We start from the raw sequence: 22329 nt of genomic DNA on the forward strand, positions 1-22329 counted from the left end.
TATCTCCAAGGAACAGCCCAGACAGACGCGGCAGGATTTCCTGGTGGAGGGGATTTCTGCTGACTCATGACATCTCAGAAACTTTGTCTCCCACTTGATTATGTAATTTAATATCCTTTTATTGTGCTGGCCTCGAGGAACTTCTTAAGAAGGAACGGCAACCTTTCCACCACCTGAATAAGTGGTAGAAAATGAAATGACATGATGCCAGAAAGAAGCAAATAAATGAAATAAATTCAGCTCTTTAATCCGTATTAATAATTTTAAAAAATGTAGTTAAAGGAATTATATACAAATAAGGGTGTATCATTTTAACGCTGGAATAATAAAGCAGAAGTTTGTGTTATCGTGCTGGAAAACACCCTGCGACAGGTTTGGTTGCGTGAGCGCGGCACGTTTCAGTTAAGCTCATTAATGATTTCCAAAGAAGATGATGACGCGGTGACTGCTGAGTCAGCTCCAATCGGCACGTCACCTTCCTTGGGATGTACGTGAGCAAAATCATGGATGCTGAAGCTGCATTTAAGATGTGTTTCGCCAGCCGTGGCACGCCACGAGCTGCTGAGTGAAGGCTGAAATGATTTAAAGGGCCACAACTGTTGGCTGTGCAGCTGTGCAGACGAACGTAGCTTCTTCCCTCCAGAGAACGCTCCATCTTGTCTCTTGTGGTATTGTCTCGCTCAAAAGAAAACAGACTGACAGGAAGTCTGGGGGCGAACGCAGACGGCGATGAGACAGAGACACTCTGGAGATAAGATTAATAGAAGCATCGATTTCCCTGAATTTACGTGGGCTAGCCACTGGTTTCAGAGCATTATACGCTGATAATGTTGACAGTAAACTACATCTAAGTGTTGATATTGTTTTAGCGATCACCCCTGAATATATTTGTAGCAAGTTTTCTTATTTTAACCTTAAAACAACAATCAAAATAGCTTCCTAAGTAGTTTAGCATCATCAGGCTAACAGCTAGGCTCACGATGCTAGCACCATTTTTATCAAATGTGGACTATTTCTTGCAACATATTGGACTAATAGACTCAAACTTCATTTACTTTCTATATATAATTAATGAGCAACATTCATTTGAGTTGCTAAATATATTCAACTGTTCTGCATATTTATATCAGGCATAAATCTACACACATTTAAAGGGCCCCTCAAAATGCAGATAATGACTTAATCCATGTTTCTTTCCCGGAGCCTGAAACGCAAATATCATGAAGTGTGCGCTCAGATTTTTTTTCTTTTTTAATGATCTCTTTTGATGTTTTACTAATGCTGCTCAATGTTATTTTTCATTTGTTATTCAAGATTAATGAGAGAAAAAGAATCCTTCAAACATCTCGCGCCTCATTTCCATCCTCGCTGCTTGAAGTCAAGTTCACTTCCATAGCAACTCAAGTGGAATTTCATTAGCAGCGGGGCAAACAGACTGTATGATGCTGTGTTTATTTTAGACCCCGATGGCAGCATGAACTTAAAAACCCTCCTGTCTATGGGGGGGTTATGTGAGGGTACGGCCATCGGGGGCCTCTGCGCTTCCCGGCGGCAGTGAGGGTTCAGCGGGGACAGAAGAGGCCCGTCTTCATCCTCGTCTTTGTCCGGACTCTGTGAGGCACTCCCAGCTTACTGCTCCACTTCATACATGACAACACACACACACACACTTTCTGCAGCTCCGCAGGATGGCCTGGTATTTCCTTACACCCCTTAACATGAGGACACACACACACATGAACACAGTAAGGTGAACAGTAGCCTCCATTGAACTGCTCCCTCCGGCAGCACATTTGTATGAGCCTCCTATTAATAGTTACTGGACACTTCTCTGCAATTTTGTGTGAATTTTCAGCCCCAGGTTTGGTCTGTGTTTGCTCCCTAATGAAGGATGAGGTCATTGACACAGTGGCATCACAGCGCCTCCTCTGACCAGTTAAACAAATATCAGAGCTTCAACTATTGCAGTGCATTGTGGGAATGTGTGGCGAGCCTAGTAGTAATAAATCACGTTGAACGCGGCCCACGTGACTTCGGTTAGACGTGCCTGATCTATGTAAAATGTCTGTCAAGGCCTGCTGAAGCCCCGACAGCTGTGGTTTCACAATCTCCTCACATGTGCAGAAAGCAGTGCCGCGAGGGTGAGGCGTGTGTGTCAGAAGTGGACGGCGCAGTTTATGTGTGTTAAAGGCCAAAGTGGAGCAGCACGAAGCGCGAAACAGGAGCAGGAGGTTGTAGCTGTGACCTGATCTCTCTAATCTCATGAATGAGCCTCTATCATCTGCTTTAAACCCTGCGTCCATTCCTCCCGTTTCACTTTCCCATTATTCCCCGGGATTTTTTCGATCATCTCTCACTCCTCCTCAGAGCTCTTCTGACTCCTCACAATGGTTGTTTGGTGGTTTTCCACTGGCCGTCAGCCAAAAGCCTCAGTCGTGAGCGACAATCTCTCTTCTTCTCCTGACAGTCTCTCTATTTTTTGGGTTGTGTTTTGCTTTGAGACGTAGAAAGTCCTGAGGTCTCGAGCGCTCACTTTCACACACTCTGAGAAGCTGAAGGGCTCAGTGCTCCTGAAAGGCAGTGTGTCTGCTAATCCTTCAAAACGTGTGTGCCAAGTCCTTGTAAACCAGGAAATAAAAGGAAGAAAGCAGCAGACACCCAAACCTTCCACATGCTAATAAACACACACACACACACGTACGTGTACACTCCTGCATCTGCGGAGGCCTTGACTGATGACAAACCTGATTGACAGCTAAAGAGGCCCACGGTAATGAAAGACTTGCTCATCAATTCTTGTCACGAACGTTGACGTTGGATTTAAAAGTCGGACCTCTGCATCTGCGCGGCCTCAAGATGACTAAAAACCGTCAGGAGGTGAAAGGGAAGTGGCAGTTGTAACGCGGCTCTCGACCAGTCACGAGAAAAAGGAGGAAGAAAGAACCCCCCTTCAGCACGAGCACTCTCACCAACATCTCCTTAAATCGCTGTCCTTTCACACTCTTTCTCCCACACCTGTTGTTTCGCTGACGACTGCATTCTCTTTTTCAGAACCTCAACTCCCTCCACAATCTTGCTCTACATCTGTTAGTCTAGTTTCTCTGACTGTGTTTACCTTTCAAGGCGTGGCTCTCTTCCATAAGTGTATCGTATGATTTGTGGCGTGTGCGTTTGTTAGCTGACTGTAGCTAGCTCTATATTTTCGCTTGTTTACTTGTAAAAGCCGACCCGGATATATTGTCTCAGCTCAAGTCAGTGGAAGTTTCTGCCGACAATTCTCCTCAAATTTACCTAACAGTGTGAGTAAGGCATGTTAAAGTCAAAGGCCTGAGCGTCACATCTGGTCGACTCTTGCTTATATATGGTCTGAAGTAACTTTATACTGATAATTCAAACTCACATAAGTAAAACATTGTGCTTCAGCGCTGTATTTTTCACACCGGAGCTTAACTTGCAGCAGTCAAACTCCCAACTTGAAGTGTGATGTGGAAGGAAAGGTAGCCACTCAAGAAGAGAGTAGAGAAACAAGGAAGCAGAAGAGGGCGTTTTGTTGCTCTGACGACAGTGAAAATACTAGCTTCAATCATGAGAAGTACATAAATATCGCTCATCTGCTGCAGACACAAGCAGCCTCAGTGTTCTTGTCATTTGTTTATCAGAGTTTTTCTCCTTTTAAAAACTTCATAAAACCACCATAATTATGTCCATTTCTGATACGTGCTGCGGTGATGGAAGATTTCTGCCTTGGAGACCGACCTTCTCCATTATTGGGAGGACAGAATGAAGATTATACTGAAGAAAAGGCTATTTATAACCCTGAAAGTATGGTAGTTGCATTGCTTGCTTTGGATTCTGCACTCCAGTTTCCTCCCACAGAACAACTCCAAATGTTGATAGTGGTTTTCAGTCTATATGGGCCCCCGATGCCTTATCATAAAGGGAATAAGCAGGAGCAAATTAAAGCATATGAATGAAATTTCTCAAGCTAATATTCTTCATTTTAATTCTCTTTAATAAAGATTGTTTATATGTTTAACTACAGCATCGCGCCACACTCTGTCTTGTGCATCTCTCTCGGATGCTTGTCGACTATCTGTGTTGTTGTTGTTTGAGCGTCTATTTCCCAGAGTGCCTTGCAGTGAAAAGCCCGCCATCCGTCTGGTGCACTTGTCTACGCTAAGTGGGTCAGTAGCTGGCTGACTAACAGGGTGAAGTCAGGCTAGCGTGTGTGTGTTTGTATGTTTGTGTGGAGAGGGGTGGTTTGGAGAGAATCGCCTCTTTAATTGAAGTTCAGGTCTGGGGTCACAGAGAGACGCTCGGACGTCGGAAATAGAAGAATCCAGACGGGTAGGAATGTGGCGGAACCTTCTCTGGGTGGGGCTGTGGATCATATACCATGAGTTCTACTGTACTAAATGACAGTTGTTAATAAAAATAAACTGCGAACGAGGTCAGGCGAATGTTGGTGGAGACGAGAAGAGAGGGATGTCTGGAACTGCCTTTATTGTGAAGCATCCAGACAGACACAAGTGCGGAGGGAGTAGTAAAGTGAAGAGTGCAAGACTTTATTTTGTCTGCTTGTCTGGGTTAGTCGACTGTGGGCAACGCCTTGGGACCACCACTCACTGAGTGGGTGGGGGTTACGGTCCATGAGCGTGTGAGCACTTAAGAATTTAGGTTAACGTGAATTATTCAGATCAGAAGAAGAGTCCTCGTGTGGCGGCTAGACGGCGGTGTCGTCGAGTGAAGCGAAGACTCACTAGACCTCCAGACGGTGCCATGACTCATCATCAGTTATTGAGCTCATTCTTTGATTTATTTAAATTACATTTATGAGATAATGAGTGTGTGATAATGGGGCGATGAAGATAAGAAACTAGACCTTAACAGGGTAGAGCAGCAAAGTTTCCACAGAGTTTAGAGGTCGAATAAAATAAAGAAAAATGAACATGAAAGAAACTTTTGAAACATTTGCGTCAAACTAGACAATTGCAACTTAATTTCCAAGTGAGCCCCAAATGCAATCATTTTTTGCTTATCCATTCATCCAGGTGGTCTAAAAGCTAATAGTGGAAACAGTCTCTCTGATAGTCTATGACTTGAAACCATATTAAATCAACAAATATGTCAGACATTCTTTTATTCTTATAGGCGGAATAATCGTAAGGCCAAGAATAGGCCGCCAGATTAACTATATAACTACATAAAAAAAACAAAAAACCCTTCTTATCTCGGATCACTAGCGATACTAACAGGAAGTGCTGAGACTTCACAACGTGTTCTTTCAATAAATAATATCATACTTCTTTTTTTTTATCAATAAAAGTCTGAGTTTCACCTGAATTGGAAACATTTGGCAAAATAATTGCTACCAATGACGCCAACATCAGAGCAGAGGATTAAGCTAGTTGTGTTAGCATCGCGACACAAAAATCCATAAAAACATTTTTTTTTTCAAAAGTGTTTAAAGAGTGAAAACTAAAAGACGAACTTGAAACATCTATCTGGACATAATGTTTATGACGGTAAGAGTCAACCCTGGCTGCCATTAGCCAAGATTACCAGAACCGATGACTCACTCCCTCAGTAGCAACATGACTCCATGGCTGAACGACGTTACCAGCCATGAATTGTCCACGAATCGTTGCCAACTCCTTTTGTCAACAACAAAGACTGATTAGATAACAGTTTTTCAGCAGCTTCATCTCTTCATTATTTCGTGTCAATAAATAAACCCGACCACGGTTGCCAGTTTGTTTGGGGGTTGAATGTATGTGTGCACTGTGTGTGACTGTACCAGTGCAGCGCTCAGTGCAACAGGGCGCCCCGCTCCCATCCCCCACTTCCCTGCCCTCCCTCCTCCCCCTCTTTTTAAACTTCCCTTCATCCTTTCACCTCCATACTTCACTCACTCTTTCCTCTCTCGCCTCAAGTCTCTCTGGGTTTTGGATCTTGGCCAATTAACACACAGCAGCCGGTTCGGCGAACAGAGGCGGTGGAGGAGGGGAGAGTCACATCGCTACACACTGACCTACATACACTTCCACCCAGCTGATTGAATCTTACACCGAGGCCGGGAGCCAATCAGAAGTGGGGGTGGAGTGCCCGACAGCCAATAGGTGCAGTCGCCGGCCACGGAGCTGTTGCACTGTCTCCATACAGTTTTCAGTCATCATAAAGGAGCACCGCGAGCGAGACAGACACACCACAGAAATGAGGCGACCGACTGGGTAGAGAGCCAAAAACCAGGTCCCGGAGATAAGAGGAAAGGGTGGTTTCTTTCTCGTGAACTGTCTTCCTCTTCTTCCAAGAGATAAAGGCTAATACTTGCTAATGTGTTTGGGAGGATTAGTGGCCCAAATTTGTCCTTTTTTGGCCTGAAGTCCACACTCGTCTTTTGATAGCCGGCCAAACACAAACAATGTCAAGCTGGACACATCGCTGAGCTGCGGCAACTGTTCAGTGTAGAGAGCGGATGGCACAGGGCATTCCTCATGAAGTCAACATTCAAACTTTATTTTGTTCTCAATGTGATACTTCTTGGTTTTCCTTTAGAATTGAATCCCATAAAATGGCTATAAAAGCTACCTATAGCATTTTAAACTGTAATCATGAGCACAGTGATGTTATCTTGCTTAATCTTGAAGGGATGTGCATCATGCAGATCACTGTAAATCCCTGACTATTCATGCATCTCAAACAGACATTTATATTTGGTACATTATTTATTGGTCTTTCTTTGAACAACTGAAATAGGTCATGTCTCCCTTTGGGTGACCAACTCTGTCATCGAGGAGACCTTTTAAGAATGGGGCACCTTTTTAGGAGAAGCCTCCTTGCTTACATGTGACCGTCACCTGGGAGGAGGCCCCGGGCAGACCCAGGACGAATTATAGAGAGTGCATCTCAGTCGGCCAGGAAAACAGTCTGCAATCCCTAGAGGAGTTGGGAAAAGTTCCTGGGGAGAGAACAGACAGGTGCTGCCCCCTCGACCTGACCTTAAATAAGTGATCGGCATTCAAGGGGGTGGGAGAGCTGCTACTATGAACTCATTTTTGGGCTCCTTCCAGGCTCCTAGGGAAGCGAATGAACTTCAGACAACCTGTACAACTGTCAGTCCATTACAGAGTTTTACTGTATTTATAAAAATAAGGATATATTTAAATAGTTTGCAAACTCCAACTCAACATTAAATTGAGAAAACAGAAGGTTCATTCCTGGCAACTGGTTTAATCCTGATGAGGTAATCAAAACTCAGATTAGAAAGTACGCAGCGTTCACTCTTAGTCACAGCTCCTGCTTCTCCACGCTTCCCTCTTCGGGTCAGCTGAATGAAATGATACAAGACCGATTGACTCAGCTGAATCATGGGAAATAAAAGTCCTTCCTCATCATCGCTGTTTCAGCAACTCTGCAGACCTTTGACTTCCAGAGAAAATGAAAGGAACCCTGAGAATAAACTTTGGAATGCTCCGATACATTCCTGAGGAGCTGTGTATATTGTGGGTTATTTTCGTACCGGCGCTCCAGCGAGCACGGCGGCGTGCACTTCAGGAGACTCTAATAATCGAGCTCCAAACGCTACCTTTGAAAAGCAGGAGTTGGCGCGAGGCACAGATGGAAAGTTACAGTCCCAGCCAAGCTAGTTTACACCTTGTTTACTTGAAAGACGTTTTATTTTATCCAGCAAATTACATTCCGTTCTGTTCTGTGTGCCACCTTTTTTGCTGTGTCGGCAAAAAATGGGGCCGGAAAGCTAAACAATAAAAATGCCAAGAGAAGCAAAGTGAGGGGGAGAGAGGGAGAGCGCCAGGGTGGGTGAGGGGGGTGCGGCGAGGCAGCGCGAGGCACACTAACCCATATTTATAGAAAGGAAGGCTTCAGCAGCACCCACAACTGAGCGCCTGGAAGTGATGGATTATGGGAATGAGAGCAACAAACAGAATATCGGGTGAGCGGGGTAAAATCAAAGAGGTTCCACGGCGTGCAATCAGACTAAAAGCTTTCAAACCGCACCGTGATGTCAGTGATAATCGACCATCCCAAAAGGACCCGGTCAGCGTGGGCCTGCCTCACACGTGATAACCCACAGCGGTGCCGACGCTCCAGCCTGTCCAGGGTGCTGCGAGCGCATGAATAATGCACATGATGAGTGAAGAGCTCATATGAAAATGGATTCCTGACCAATATTGACCCTTCTACTTGGAAAAAAAAAGAGGAGCACTCAACCCACTAAGCTCTCTCTAGAGTGATGGGATCATTGCAGCGAGAAAGTGAGCGGCTGGTGGGGCCCTCCAGTCTCAGCTGCTTTTGTCCGTATCCTTCTGACATTCAAGCCTTTATGGTCACTATAATCACAGACTTGAACCACTAACTGAACGGCTGACTATCATGACCCTCACTTTCCAAACCAAACAGCCGTCTCTGAATGTGACCAACAAGTTGCGGCATCATTCGCTGCAGCTGTAAGATTTTCAGACTGCGACAGCAATAGATATTTCAAGCAAACCTCAGTTTTGCGTTCTTGTTTTCACTTATCTCCTTCAGGGACTTCTAGGAAAGTTCTAGAGGAAGATTGGTGATTGGTGGACCTGACTGCTAGCGCGCCAGTTCATGTGTCAGGATCGTAAACAACTGAGTGTTGATGTCATGTCAGTCCTCCGTTTGGTCCTCCTCAGTCAGACGTGTCGAAGCAGAAGGGCGGGACTGCACTTCCCTCGCTGGACTCTCCGGCCGGCACTGTACGTTCCCCTCCCCCCCTTCAATATGGTGACTGACAGACGAGTTGGGGGGCGAAGGGGGAAAGTAGAAAAGCGAGAGGCCACTTTTTTCACTCCAATACGTCACAGTGAACTTTCTCCAGTGGGGGGGAAAGTCAGCTTCTCTTTGGGGGAGACAACAACAGCTGAGGACAGTGCTTTCCTGGGCATTAAACCAGCCCCCACTCCACTCCAGCGTACAGCATTACACACATGCGCCTATATATTCATAATGAGCACAAAGCCTTCCCTGTGCGAGGGCCCCTTTACATTCACATGCCTGCAGCCAAGCCAAGAAAAGTGTGTTGCAGGCCGTCTCGTGGACTTTCCCCCGACAGTTGTGCGTTCATGTTTCACACATGCACACACTCAAGTGCTCACATCTTCCCTCCAAAAGTGGGATGCCGTCCTTGCCGCGGAGCCATTTTGAGATCCTCCAGGTCTTGAGGTCAGTGTTTTGTGGGTATCAGTTACCCTCCCGAGTAGCACAGGGGGGACTCGCTGATTGATGGACAGATGGTCCGGGATGAGGGATGAGGGTCACCGTGGGAACGGAGGGATCAAGTAGAGAGGACTCACAGATGCATGCACCTGCAGCGGCTACAAACACACTCGAGATGAAGAGCCGAGTGCAAAAACAGAGCAGGGTTGTGCGTCTGGGCAGAGGGGTGCTGGGTGTGCCTCGGGGCTTCACAGTGATTTCATGCCCTCATAAGCATTGAAACACAGCAACAGACACACTGGTGGGTACTCGCTCTGCCCAGCTACCCACATCCGATGAAAAAGCCTGGCACGTGTCGGACAGCAAATGAGGACAGGAGATAAACAAAGACTTATGTGTGCGAGAGGCTAACTAGCATTAAACTTGAACTTCATTAAAACTGGGCAAAGTGAGGCTCAGGGGCCACATGCGGCCCAGGGCATGTATTTCTGTGGCACCTTTGTTTGAGGACTTTTGAAATCTTATTACCATCTTATTCACCAATTAATTAGAAAAAATGTTGCGTAGACTTGTGTCTTTTATTTACAACACAGTGATGCAGAGAAGTAAGGAAAGCGACTTGACAAGAAGTGGCTCTCACTCGCACTCTCTACAAGACACATGGAGCGAATCCAATCACAACTTCGTTCACAACAGTATCTCAAACATCTGTTGAATTGCAGGATGTGTATGGGTTCCAACGGAGTTGTCGCTAGACAGGAAGTGGTTGTGACTCATGGATTTACTCGAACAGATGCAAATGTGTCCCTAGTTAGTTAAAAGACAAGTCAGGCGACGGGTCAAATTCAGGGGACTGGAGTTGAGCCCATCTGTTAGAACGTCTGAGATTCAACTCTCAATGACTTCAACTTGTAAACAGGAAGTAGATACACGTATGAAAACATGAGAGAGGAAGTGGATCTGACTCATTACATTGCTCACAAATGTTAGTACACACGAGGCGCATCACAATTATTTCCCACACGGGCCAATACCAGGTCATTCAGTCAAATATTTTCCCAACGGATCGCAGCCTCTGACCCGCTAACCCCAGGCACACATCCCCGGTGTACCTTCGATGTTTTAACCTTGGCACCAAATGCAACACGTTTATGTAGAATTTCAACTGCGGTGGAGACAGTTCATCGCTTCCACGCAGGATGAGGTTGCACAGAGTACCATCAGGATCACACGGTGACCTTTCCTCATGTCAGTTTTAGGAAGACACGGCGTCGGATTTCACCAACAGTGGCAAACTCCAAAGAGCTCCAATCGCTGCCGCTCAAGTCAAATTCTTTGTGCACTGTCAGCAAACACATCAGGGACTACTTATAGGATTGACCCGTATATTCTGGTGAGTTCTGCCGGCATATCTGCTGACCCTTATCACCCCTCCCTGCTCGCTCTTATAAAAGCCAGGTGTGCAAACAGCAGGGTTTACCTAGGCCTCATAAAGCATAACAGATAAGACAGAGGGTTGGAGACAAAGGGAGGCACAGTAACATGCTGACCCCTCAATCTGGGTTATGATTTGGCCTGGATTTTCAGAACAGGACAAAACCCAAGACATTCAGCCGACAGCAGATCGCTGGCAGCATGGTAACATGATCGAGGCAGCAGTAGAGTGTTTGCTCAACGATCAAGCCATTACGTGTAATCTAATATTGAATCAAATAACTAGTCACGATATTTACTCGGTGAAGCTCCAGAGAGGATCCAACTCAGAGCCAGCTAGTAAAGGAACACATGGCAGCAGAAATTACGGCTATGGGTTATGCTATAGGTTGCTAACACACACTCAACCAGAGTTTGGAGATCAGAACTCTTGGGCCAGCATATTGAGAACGTTCCACCGTGATGGGAACCACTTGGATGCCCGAAAACACCATTCCCTGGTTTTAATGGTGCATGAAGGATGTGGAACATTGGACGCCGGCATCTCTGGCTGCGTAATTCAAACCAGAAACTGACACGCTTCGCATGTGTGACTGACCTCTAGGATTTCACACAGACGAGGGAATCCTGCGTGTCGTGACGGGGCCGCGGCAGGACGAACAGGTGGTTGGCAGGCCCAAGGCTCCATGCCACCTTCAAATCTTTGCTTAACAAATCTGACGCCTTTTGGGACGAGTCCAGCCGCAGATTCAGAGTACAGCTGCGCCAGGATCAAATTTCAATTGTCACAAATGTACAGAGAAATATAAAGAATGTGGGTGGTTCAGAGAAAATAATGCTAACAGCTATGCTAACGGCGACATCAGAGCAAAAGTAAAAACGTGCTTCAGTGTCGCAGCAGCAATATCGGTGCTGAATGTTCAACATTCAAGAAGTTTCATTACAGGTAATTACCAGATAAGTAAGCGTGTATCACAGGGTGAATTTGTAATGACAGATATTAAGTACAAGCAACATGTTATGCTAAAATATCCCATGATTTTCTTTGGGTTTTTTGAAAACGCTCTAATAACAAGAAGCATTCTGGGTGTATTTTAGGGGGCCGGTACTCTGATTTCCTCCCACAATCATAAACGAATGCATACATACATCTTCAGTTAACCACTGCATGGTCCTGTTCAGGGTTGCGGGAGCCTATCCCAGCAGTCATTGGGTAAGAGGCAGGAATACACCCTGGACAGGTCTATTCGTGATAACAGGTGAGTATTTGTCCATCAGTGATTTACTGTGGTTCTGTCCAGGGTGTCCTTCATGCCATCAAGTCTTAAGTCAGTCCACAATAACACATCTCAAAGAACCAGAGCAACATTTCATGACATACATGACAATATTTGGCTCCACTAATCTCGGTCAAGTGTCTCATTTTGTGACTCACATGAACAATGTTTGCACACACACCCAACATCAACACACACACACAAACAGGTGGATTAGCTTCCAAATAACATAATCCTGCTTTAATCTTAGGGCAATCAATCTGGACTACACCTGACTGATAGGGAAGGGTATGAGTGGATCAAGCGGTGGGTCGAGAGTCTTATGACCCCCCCCCCAGAAAAAAAGTGTCAGCAGTCGACTCACGCACAGAAGCTTCACTGTGGTGGATGAATTGTTAAGCAGTAGCCGTCGCTCTGCAGACTCCGTGTTGCCAGATAAGTGAAGTGGTGTAATTGAATGAGACAGGCCCCGAAAAAAACACATTAAAGTTTAAAGCCGAGATTAAAGAGTCGGATCAGAGCCGATGGCTGAACCAGAGTTGGTTGGAGGTGAGAGATGAGGACTCTAAAAGTTGTGCTACGACGTCGTGTGAAGACGCAACAGCAGAACGGTTTGTTTGAGACTGAGACTGAGGGGAACGTTCAGAGGGCTGCTCTCTTATCAGCAGTCACCAAGTCTTCAGTCGTGCTGTACCCCATCTGCTTGACAAGTTATCAAGTTGCTATGGTTACAAACACTCGCTCTAATAACCCCTCACACACACACACACACACACAAACACACACGGTTGACTGGACATCAGTCATTTGGAAAGTCATTAACTGTTCTTAAGTTATAGTTTCACTTCCTGCTTGTTTTTTCAAATTTAAATAACAGTTGAAGTACTGTAGTTGTTACTTGGTGAATGGTCAGAATCTGCTTCTTATGTCGAGAAGTAAGGATATGAAAAGATGGTGATCAACCATAAGAGACTCAGTGTAGAGCACCTGCCCATTTAATAACAATGTTACTGTTTTATGAAGCATTAAATCGAGCCAAAATAAAAGCGCTAGTCCAGCAATTGGGTTTGAATTTCTCCCAACGCTTGTTTGCTCTCTGCTGCGGAGAGGAAGTCCCTTGCTTCTTTCCAGTCTAACTTGTTTGTCAGTTTGCGCCTCGGTGATATATTGATCTTTGAGAAACCAGACGAGGATTATAGAGGAGAGCAAACTATTTTTTCTGGAAAAACCAGTTTTGAGATGAAAGTGAGTCGAAGGTTTTGTGACACCTGCGCTTGGCAACGGTGACTCATCGAACTGAACTCATGTCGGTTGCCGGGCAGGGTGACGCTAGCTTCCACGGATTACAGAAAGTAGGTCATGTAGTCGTTGCTTAAGGTTAACTTCTACTGTTTACGCAGGATTATGCAAAACAAGTGGTATTTATGGTGCGAACAGGCCGCAACGAGGTGATTGACAAACCTGAAACTGTATCGATGGTTTTTATGGTTGGGTCCCTCCAGTGTGCAAATGAATCGCCACATACTGTAAAAGATCCAGTGGGAGAAGAGTGAGGGCGAGTCAAATCACTGTCACTCCTCCACTATTTCTGCCTTTGATACAAGAGATTCTGAAATTCGACAAGCAGGTCTGCATTCATGCAACACATAAGTCCTTTGTGAAGAGAAGGAATCAGGAAGGCTGCTGTGGAAAGTGAAAGTGATCCTTGGTATCTAGACAATAATAGGGCCTTTTCAAGTGTTTTAAGGCGGTAAAACTGACCAAAAATCAATGACCAAAAGCAAATATTTGGCATTTAAAAGTAATTTTGTGACATTTCTTTTTCAGAAAAGAGCATGATAATTATTTTATTATTGGATGCTGGGATACACGCAAGCTCCTGCTGACCTTGGCATTCCAGGACTGAGCAGCATAAATGAATTACTAGACATGATATTCAAGAATGTCTCCTTCTGCTCAGCGCTCCCATCTGAGCAACACATAAGAACACCGTGATGTACGCTCCTGCCATCTGTGGGTTTACTATGGAACATTAGATTATTCAGAGCTTCACCAGCTGTCCGTGCCAAGATCTGTCGCCGGAGAAGTGAAGAAGAGAAATCTTGTGTAACATCCAGGGCAAGATGGACGCCAGTCAAGTGGTGGGCGACGTGGTTTTAAGTGGAAACCAAGATCTTGTAAAGGAATGTCCTCAAGTGTCCTCAAGAAGAAGTCACTGGGTTCTTCTGACTTATGGCAGAGAGGGATTAAATAAGGAGGCCACCACAGCACCACAAATAAATATCTTTGGACACAATGAGTCGTAGAAATCATTCTGAAGCAGCTGATATATTTGAAGTCTCCCAAGCTTTTTGGGCTGAACTTTATTTTTCAAGGTGTATAGAGAAGGATGATGGATAATGAACCTCTCAGCGTTGCAGTCGAGACTATCTAACCCGAGACTGAGACCTGAGCATACCAAGGCTTTGAGCGACCAATGAGGCATGTGACCGAACTGACAGAACAGGGAGCTGCTTGGTATTGGTCTCGCCCGGCGTTGGACTCTCTCGAGGACAGCTGTGTGCAAGTGTGTGTGAGTGTGTTCACCAAGTACAGACCCACTAAGTACACCCAACATATAATCCATCGACTTGTCCTTCCTGGAGCTTCCAGGCTGCTCAGAGCATTTCTAGGAACTCTGGGATTTAAAAGCACGTTGAGGTTTAAAGACTATTCATTCCTTTTTACAATCTGCATCATTTCAGCTGTAACAATGCGGCCAATGAGTTTCAGGCGGCTCGGAAACAGCAGCGGAACCACAGAGAGACAAGACGGTGGATTCCTGCTTCATTAGAGCCCGCAACAGCGTTCGCGAGTGGACGCGCTTGTTTCTGCTTACCGCTGTGTTTTTGGAGCAAAAGGATGCCGGCGGGAAAATAATGAGAGCGACTTGAAAGAGAGACAGAAACAAGGAAAGGACATTAGCCCGTAGTCAAGACACGTCTTTAAAAATTAATACAGTGATCTGAATTTATCCTGCGCTTGTTGAATAATGGAGAAGCGAGAGAGCGTTTGTCTGGAGTGTCGGGCTAAGAGAGGAGTTTGAGGATTTTTTTTTCTTTGATGGTAAAAACCATCGGAGAGAATCAGCAGCAAACGTATTTCAAGTGAAGGGCCTTCGTTTCGTTTTCTCTCTTATTGGGCTTCAAAGCTCAGCCTCCTCCTCCCATGTTAAATAAGTGTTCTGCGATTCATTAATCAAAAAGAATTGCAGGTTTTTGTTCTTGAAACTAAAATTATTGAAAATATTGAGCAAAGTTAGTTTAAGTGACATTCGCAGTGCAAGTCCCGCCCACTCTTCCTTGCATTTGGACTGTAAATCCACCACTGCAAACAAAGGTAAACTTTGAAATGTAAAAATTTAAATGGCCAGCGCCAAAAGTTTCACATTCAGATCGTACGCTTTGTTGGTCACTGGTCGCGTCACGACACGACTTAGCCACCTACCACTGATGTGTCATCAAGTTTCACTTGCTTAACTTAGAATGCAGAAACGAAAGCGGGACCAAACTTGACTCATATTCGACTCCAAAATGAGTATTATTTTCAGAGACATTCCAATGACACAACGTCATGTATCATATTGACAAAAACTTTAAACACTGCCAGTAATTGCCGACAGGTCTTTCCTGTTGTTACTGAGTGACATTTACATTCTGTCTCCGGAGACTGACGCTCAATTTGGTGGTATAAAGACTCGCAACACAAAGTTCCTCAGCACAAGATGAGAATTGGAACCAGGACGGAGCCTGGGGGGGGTTCCCTCCACGTGGAGACTGACTGCTCGGAGTGACTCTATTCAGTGTTGGAGGGGTTCCTGGAACTGGTGGGTTCCCACAACCCGGCGCCCCCTTTAGCCCCTTCAGCCTCCCACACTGTCAAACCCTCCATAGGGAATCACAGCCAGAGGGCAGTTGTATTACACCAATTTAGAGCAAAGCTTGTTAATGTAGTCCCTGGTCTCCCCCTCCCCGCTCCTCCTCCTACTGTCTCTCCCTCCCCGCCTCCTCCTTTTATTGCCTTTTTGCTTGACTTCTTTCAGCTTGGCACAGCGCCAGCTCTGATTGTTTTCAGCGTACCTGTGCACACACATGCACGCACACAACAACCGCCTGAGACCTGCAGGTAAGAGGTGAAATTACAGTGTAATAACTGTGTTAATAAGTATATTAAAATGACTGACAAATGTCTATGATGTCATTCTCAATCCTAACTAAACTTTTTTCTTATTCAAACCTGTCGGTTAGCTATCCCATCTTCTCGGGAACCATCTGCTTCCAGGATGGGACGATAAATAATTTCACATCAAAAGGCCATTAAAATGACAATGACCCCAATGGGTGCGAGGGGCTGTTTTCCAGACGCCTCCAGATGGGGAGCTTGTACGGGGCGAGGCCTTGTGTGTGTACGCTTCTTTGTTAGGAAGTGACAAATGATCACACATATCTATGTTAGAATAAAAGCGTGATTAAACCCCATCAATCACTGACTGATAGTAGCTGTTTAGTTTTCTTCTCATTTGACATTTAAGTAGTGAAGTCCATTTATATTAAATGTTATTTCAATAGTACATTATTATGACTAACAGCTAATACGCTAATAAATAAGCTTGAATGCAGCTTTGTGTGAAATAGTTTGGGGTACTCTCGATGGTGCATGGCTGACTGTATGCTTTCGGAATGTGGGAGGAAATCAGAGTGTCTTAAGGAATGCGCAGGGAGAAAATACAAACTAAGGAAAGTAAGTAAGGAAAAGTTTGTTTTAAAAATATGTTCCTCTACAGCGCTAGCGTGCAGATAAGCTCACTTCACTGTACGGATGTTGTGTGTCAGGACATGTTCAGCAGTTTAAAACACATTTTAAATAAAACAACTTTTAATAGAGGTCAAGATATCGGATGAGAACATGTGAGTTTTCTGTCTGAATGCTAAAAAAGTTTAGTAATATCATGAACTGTTTGGATAAAATCACTTAAAGTCAGTTGATATATATTCAGTATAATGGCCAAAGAAGTTTAAAAAATATTAGTATGTACAATGTAGTACAAACTAGAATAGAAAAAAAAAAGAAATATCATGGAGTGTAGAACAACTGTAACAGAAACGTCCAACTTGCAGCACTGACTCACAGTCATGAACCCACAAGAGATAAGCCCGAACATGACCCGGCAAACTGTCCGTACACGCCCGAGCATGTCCGCCTGTGCGGAATGTAAAGTTTAAAAACACGCTGCCCGAGTCCGGCTGTTATCCGAGCTAGAACCGAGCCAGCATGCTAGCCTGAGTGGCGTTTCTGTCCAGTGCCACTCTGACATAACCGGGTCTGGACGGCGCTGCAGCTGCTGGGACGAGCGCCGGCTACAAGGAGGTTAAGTAACACCACAGCACAAGGGTCAGTACAGCCAAGAATACACACCCACACACACACACAAGCTTAAATACACACTCCTAATCTTTTGATTATGCAAACGCTGGGAGACACTGAAGAGCGTTGCTTTGCAACTTGTTTAAAGCCTCCTCAACGCTGACCTTTCAAAGTTCAGATCTTCAGACCTCAGATCCTTTGATTTGGGAAACTCGGTCGCACTTCATGCAGCGTGGTATTAAGCCCGTAAACAATGATTAAACTGCCATCATCATCATAAAGATAAAGAACCACAGATAAAATCACTCTGGCAACAATGAAGGCGCCGTATAAATACAACTGATGAACCTGTTGTCCCACCTTAACAATATTTGCACACCTTGCAGGAACGGTGACACGTGCAGAACCAGAATCAAGGACCTCACAACAGCAATATCATTTTTTTAGAATGCTATCACTGAATGAGTCGACAAATATTGACTTTTATTTTGAAACGGTTTTCATAAGAAAAAAAACACTTTCAATGACCTTTAACATTTTCGTGTATATTTTATTTGTTTTTCTTAAAAAAAACAGTTTTGGTCTTCTTTATTTTCTATTATTATCTTTAAACGTATATCATAAGGTAGAATATATTTTAAATTCCAGCTTAAAACAAGGCCTAGTAAATTGGTTTCTTACTACAAACTGTCAGACGTGTATTGATTCAGACAGGGTGCAGAGAGGGAAGAGGTTTCAAACTTTTTAAGTGGTAGAAGTTGCACTTTTTGGATCAATTCTTGCTTGTTTCAGGAACTGCCGCCATCATTTATCATAATTGCAGCTGCAGAGAAAAGGATAAGGCAGCTCTCTTTGTGGACCGGAGCTGCTGAGCAGCACGTCCACCTCAGGTAGCATCCATTAGTTAAAGTTCTCTATTAAAAGTCAGTGAAGTGCGTTGGGAGGTCATAAAAGATTTCCCTGTTCTGGCTGTAACCTACTTCCAGCAGGACTAATGTTCCACTGACAGTCAGTGGAACATATGAAGATATGAAGCAGCATGACGTCAGTAGGAACCTGGGAGAGGAACGCCGGGGGATTACTTGGATTTGCTCAGCAAATCTACTCAACAAAGGTGCCCTGGCCGACTGAGACTCCGCACAGACCGCGGGCGAAGGAGAAGCTATCGCTTGTCAACATGACTGATGTTCAGATGAAACACGTTTCGGGTGCCTGTCATTCATTTTAACATGTTCTCGTCCTGTTAGCTTAAAGACTTGCGACAACGTGAACCTGAGAACTGCTTGACTGTTCCATGTTCCTGAGCGTCTTCATAGTGTGTACAGGTCCAAAAACTCTGACCTGACGACTATTTAATTTGCATATCAGTGGGGCAGCGACAGTAGCAGGTAGATCATTGGCCAAAGTCTTCAGCAGGACTGTAGCAAGACGTTATGACGTCTGTAGAGTGACCTCATAACTGAGGCGCTCCGAGGGTCAACAAATGGGAATAAACTAAGGTGGCGATTCTTGCAACCAATTTAAAGAAGGCCATAAGTAGCACCCAGTGATGAGGCTCAGTGCTTTGCTCAGCACCATTCCCAAGCTTTCAATTCCACTCAACTGTACATGAACTGCACCCCTCACTTGGACCTTCAGATGAGAAACTCCACCACAAGAAACTCTTTATTTACTTCCTGTTTGCTAAAAGGGCAACTAAATGGTGGATAACTTGTTCTGGACTTAACCTAAATTTAGGATGTTACATGCAGACTGGCATTTGTGTTTGTTTCGCCCGCACACAAGTCACAACAAGCTAAGTCTGTGTTGAAAAGAGACTCTGATAAGAACCTAAAAACAGCCAGCGGAGATTTATTGACAGACGTCGGTGTGTAACACTAGACCACTGACAGCTTGGCTCTCATGCCCGAAATTCCAGGAGTAAGAGCTCTGCATGGTGACAGTGAACCCGGCCTTGACTTGGAGCGACACACACACACAAACACACATACTGTAGCGGATAATGTTCCCAAGCTTAAGAGGGCCTCTGTCTATATGCTCCCCGTCCTGAGGGAACTGCTCTTTTGGTCGCCCTCATCTTCACAAATCGTCCCGGGTACCAGAAAAGGATGACTTGCGCCACTGACTGCTCTCCCAGTCTCACCAGGCAGTTACGTAATTCCCCCTGCAACCTTGCCAATTGTCTACCTGACCCAGGAGAGGGTGCGATTCCTGCCAAGGTTTACATAACAAACAGCGTTTACACGGCACAAACACTTCTGTGCGATTACCAAGTGCACATGTTCAACTTTTCTCCATGGAATGTTTGTTGTTGTCCCGCATCGGCCTCGTCCCGCTGGATTAGCTGCTTGGTAAACTGTCTTATGTAATTGCAGCACTTAAAAAAAAAAAAAGCGTGTGTGTGTCACTGGAACTCGGCTAGTGTGTTTCCAGAAAAACCGGTTACAACGTCTGTCTGGGAGGAAAATAGCTCATCTGAGACCTCCTGCTTTGTGCGTGTTTCAACAGAGCTAGCAGTCGTTTTCAAGTTCGACTACAACAGTATTCTGGGCAGGATGGATTTTCACATCAAAGGGCCAAAAATAAAAGCCTTGAACTGCAGTTAGCGTTGTAGCACCATGCAAAGTAATATAAGCTGCAGACCACGATTGTCGGTCAAAGTAGCTTGAAAAGTTATGGACGGATTTGCATGAGATTTTCAGGAAATGTGTGAAAGACGATCCAATTTGTCTGGATCCAGGAATTTCTTTTTATTATTATTGCCAAGACCAATGACTGAGACAACATTTCTTGTGTTTATATTTACTTCAAAATGTCTTTACTAAATACATATCCATACGGCACAGAGATTCTGTCATGACGCAGTGTACTGAAGGTTATGGGTTCGAGTCCCACATCAGACTATAACCAATCCTCCTTAATACCCATTGTGCTGTATATACACACAGTACAATCCAATGCGACAATGGGTTGTACCTTGCTAGGCTTTCTAATACGACCTCCTATTCTATATGTTAATAAATACCTGAATGTACTGGTCTGTGATGCTAGTCATTTTGACCCCAAGAAACCAACAACATGTGATACTTTTTCGGATTTACTTCCGATGTGACATGAACTCTAGATTCTGGTTGCGCTAGAAAATAGGAAAGAAAGACGAAAAATAAGCAGAAATGACTGTTTTTTTTTTGTCACAAAGATTGTAACATGTATTAACCACACAAACCATTGGTTGGTACCATAGTTACCATTACGAACTATTTAACGGCTCTATATTAGCCTCATTTTAGTAAAAAGGCAGTTATTGCGTAATGTTAATGACAGTGTCATTACTGTGAACACATTATATTGATTATGAACAACAAAGCATCAGAGAGCTCTAATGTGAAATTGAAGTGTGGGATTATGGTCTCTGTGCTATGGAATTCATCACCTGAACAAAAAGGTGGACACACAAATGCCGAGGACGATTAATGAACCGACATACCGCGAATAAAGCTCGATATGGCGTTTCATAGGAAGAAGTGTCAGGGGTGTTCAGGCCACATGCGTTCTGTTTTTGTTTTGGTGGAGGAAGGAGGGGGTGCGGGGTGAGCTGTCTTACCTTCCATCCTGCAGAGCTGTTGCTGTCGCCTTTGTCTTTGAAATAGGGAATGGAGCGGACCATCCAGTCGTAGATCTGGGACAGTGTCAGCCTCTTGTCCGGGGCGCTCTCGATGGCTTTGGTGATCAGATCTGCGTAGGACAGGTTCCCCCACGCGTTGCGGCGGGAAGAAGCCTTCCTCGGCGTCTGCTGGGCGGCCAGGCTGCTGGGGGCCAGCGCTCCAGATGTGGCCGAGGGAGAGTGCGAGGGCAGCGGGGAGCCTCCGCTCTCGTGACCGGGGGACGACAGCGCGCCGTCGGGCAGCGGGCTGCTGCTGCTCCCGTCCTCGGTGGCCGCGCCAGAGACACGAATGGTGGTCGGGGTCGCCCCTTCCTCTTCATCATCCTCTTCCTCGGGGATGATATCTGGGTCGTTGCTCTCCGGTTTCACCGCGCTGGAGTCCGGTCGCGGCAGCGGCCAGGTGCAGGATCTGGGCCGCTTCTTGGGCTCGAAGTCCGGGTCGATGGCCACGTCCAGTTCGGGGAGCGGGTCCGCCTCAGCCATGGTCTCGAACTTCTTCCCCCAGTCGCTGCTTTGGAACTCGGTTAAACGCCAGAAAACCAGGAGCTGTCAAAGTCGCGTCCCATCAATGCGCGCGCCCGTTCTTTGTTGCTATCGCAAGTTGCGCGTGGAGCCTGTTGAGGACACGACGGCGTTATTACAACTCTCACACAATGACATCACGCACAAGAGCAGTTCCAGAGCGGTGCGCCCTGATAATCTCCCTGGGAAGAAGTGCGGACTCGGGTTAAATACCTCGCTCTGTCAGAGTCTCCTAATCCGCCCGCGTCTCAATCAGATCCCGGACGGTCCACGGACCACTGCCATCCCGGCTGCTCCCACTCCTCACGCGCGCGCCGATGTGGAGAAATAAGACTGCGACCTCACTCTGGGCTACTACTGTATCACACACGCACGTCCACACACACTTCGACACACACACACACAGACACACGAGCGCGCAAGTAGACGGAGGTCCAGCCCCCTGAAGCCTGCGCGTGGGATCGCCTTTTAAAGAGACACTGCAGGTCCGAGTCACGCGGAGAGACGTCCCGACATGTTACAGGGAACCACGAATATGATCGGGAATATGATTTGAAAAGTCATTGCAACTGTTGCAGAACATCAAAGGAGACTCAGCCATGGAAGCAGTGTCATAAGGCTGTAACATTATGACCACCTTCTAAAGTTTTTTTCATGTGTTTATACACTGCAGCTATGTGTTACAGCGTTTGCTTAGTTTGTGGCTGTGTTTTGGTGCGAAGACAGTGTGTTTAGCAGCAGTAATGTGGGCTTTGTTCTGTGTTATTGCTGGGCTGAGTGTCAGGTTTTGTTTGTGTGTGTTCATCCTCAGGTTTGAAGGCACGTTTT

The 22329-nt window shown here is 45.5% G+C and overlaps 1 protein-coding gene across 1 annotated transcript in view; it reads right to left on the reverse strand.

Annotated features, from left to right (window-relative positions):
- The window catches only part of foxo3b (forkhead box O3b), a 37524-nt gene extending 15607 nt beyond the window's left edge, over positions 1 to 21917 (reverse strand). The window contains exons 1-2 of the mRNA XM_053882075.1: positions 21715 to 21917; positions 20920 to 21593 (exon numbers count right to left, since the gene is read on the reverse strand). Coding sequence (XP_053738050.1) covers positions 20920 to 21462 — 543 coding nt within the window. The 5' untranslated portion in view covers positions 21463 to 21593; positions 21715 to 21917. The remainder of the gene's footprint in view (positions 1 to 20919; positions 21594 to 21714) is intronic.
- Between the last annotated feature and the right edge of the window lie 412 nt (positions 21918 to 22329).

The sequence above is a fragment of the Synchiropus splendidus genome, chromosome 12, assembly GCF_027744825.2.
Source record: "Synchiropus splendidus isolate RoL2022-P1 chromosome 12, RoL_Sspl_1.0, whole genome shotgun sequence".
NCBI lineage: Eukaryota > Metazoa > Chordata > Actinopteri > Syngnathiformes > Callionymidae > Synchiropus > Synchiropus splendidus.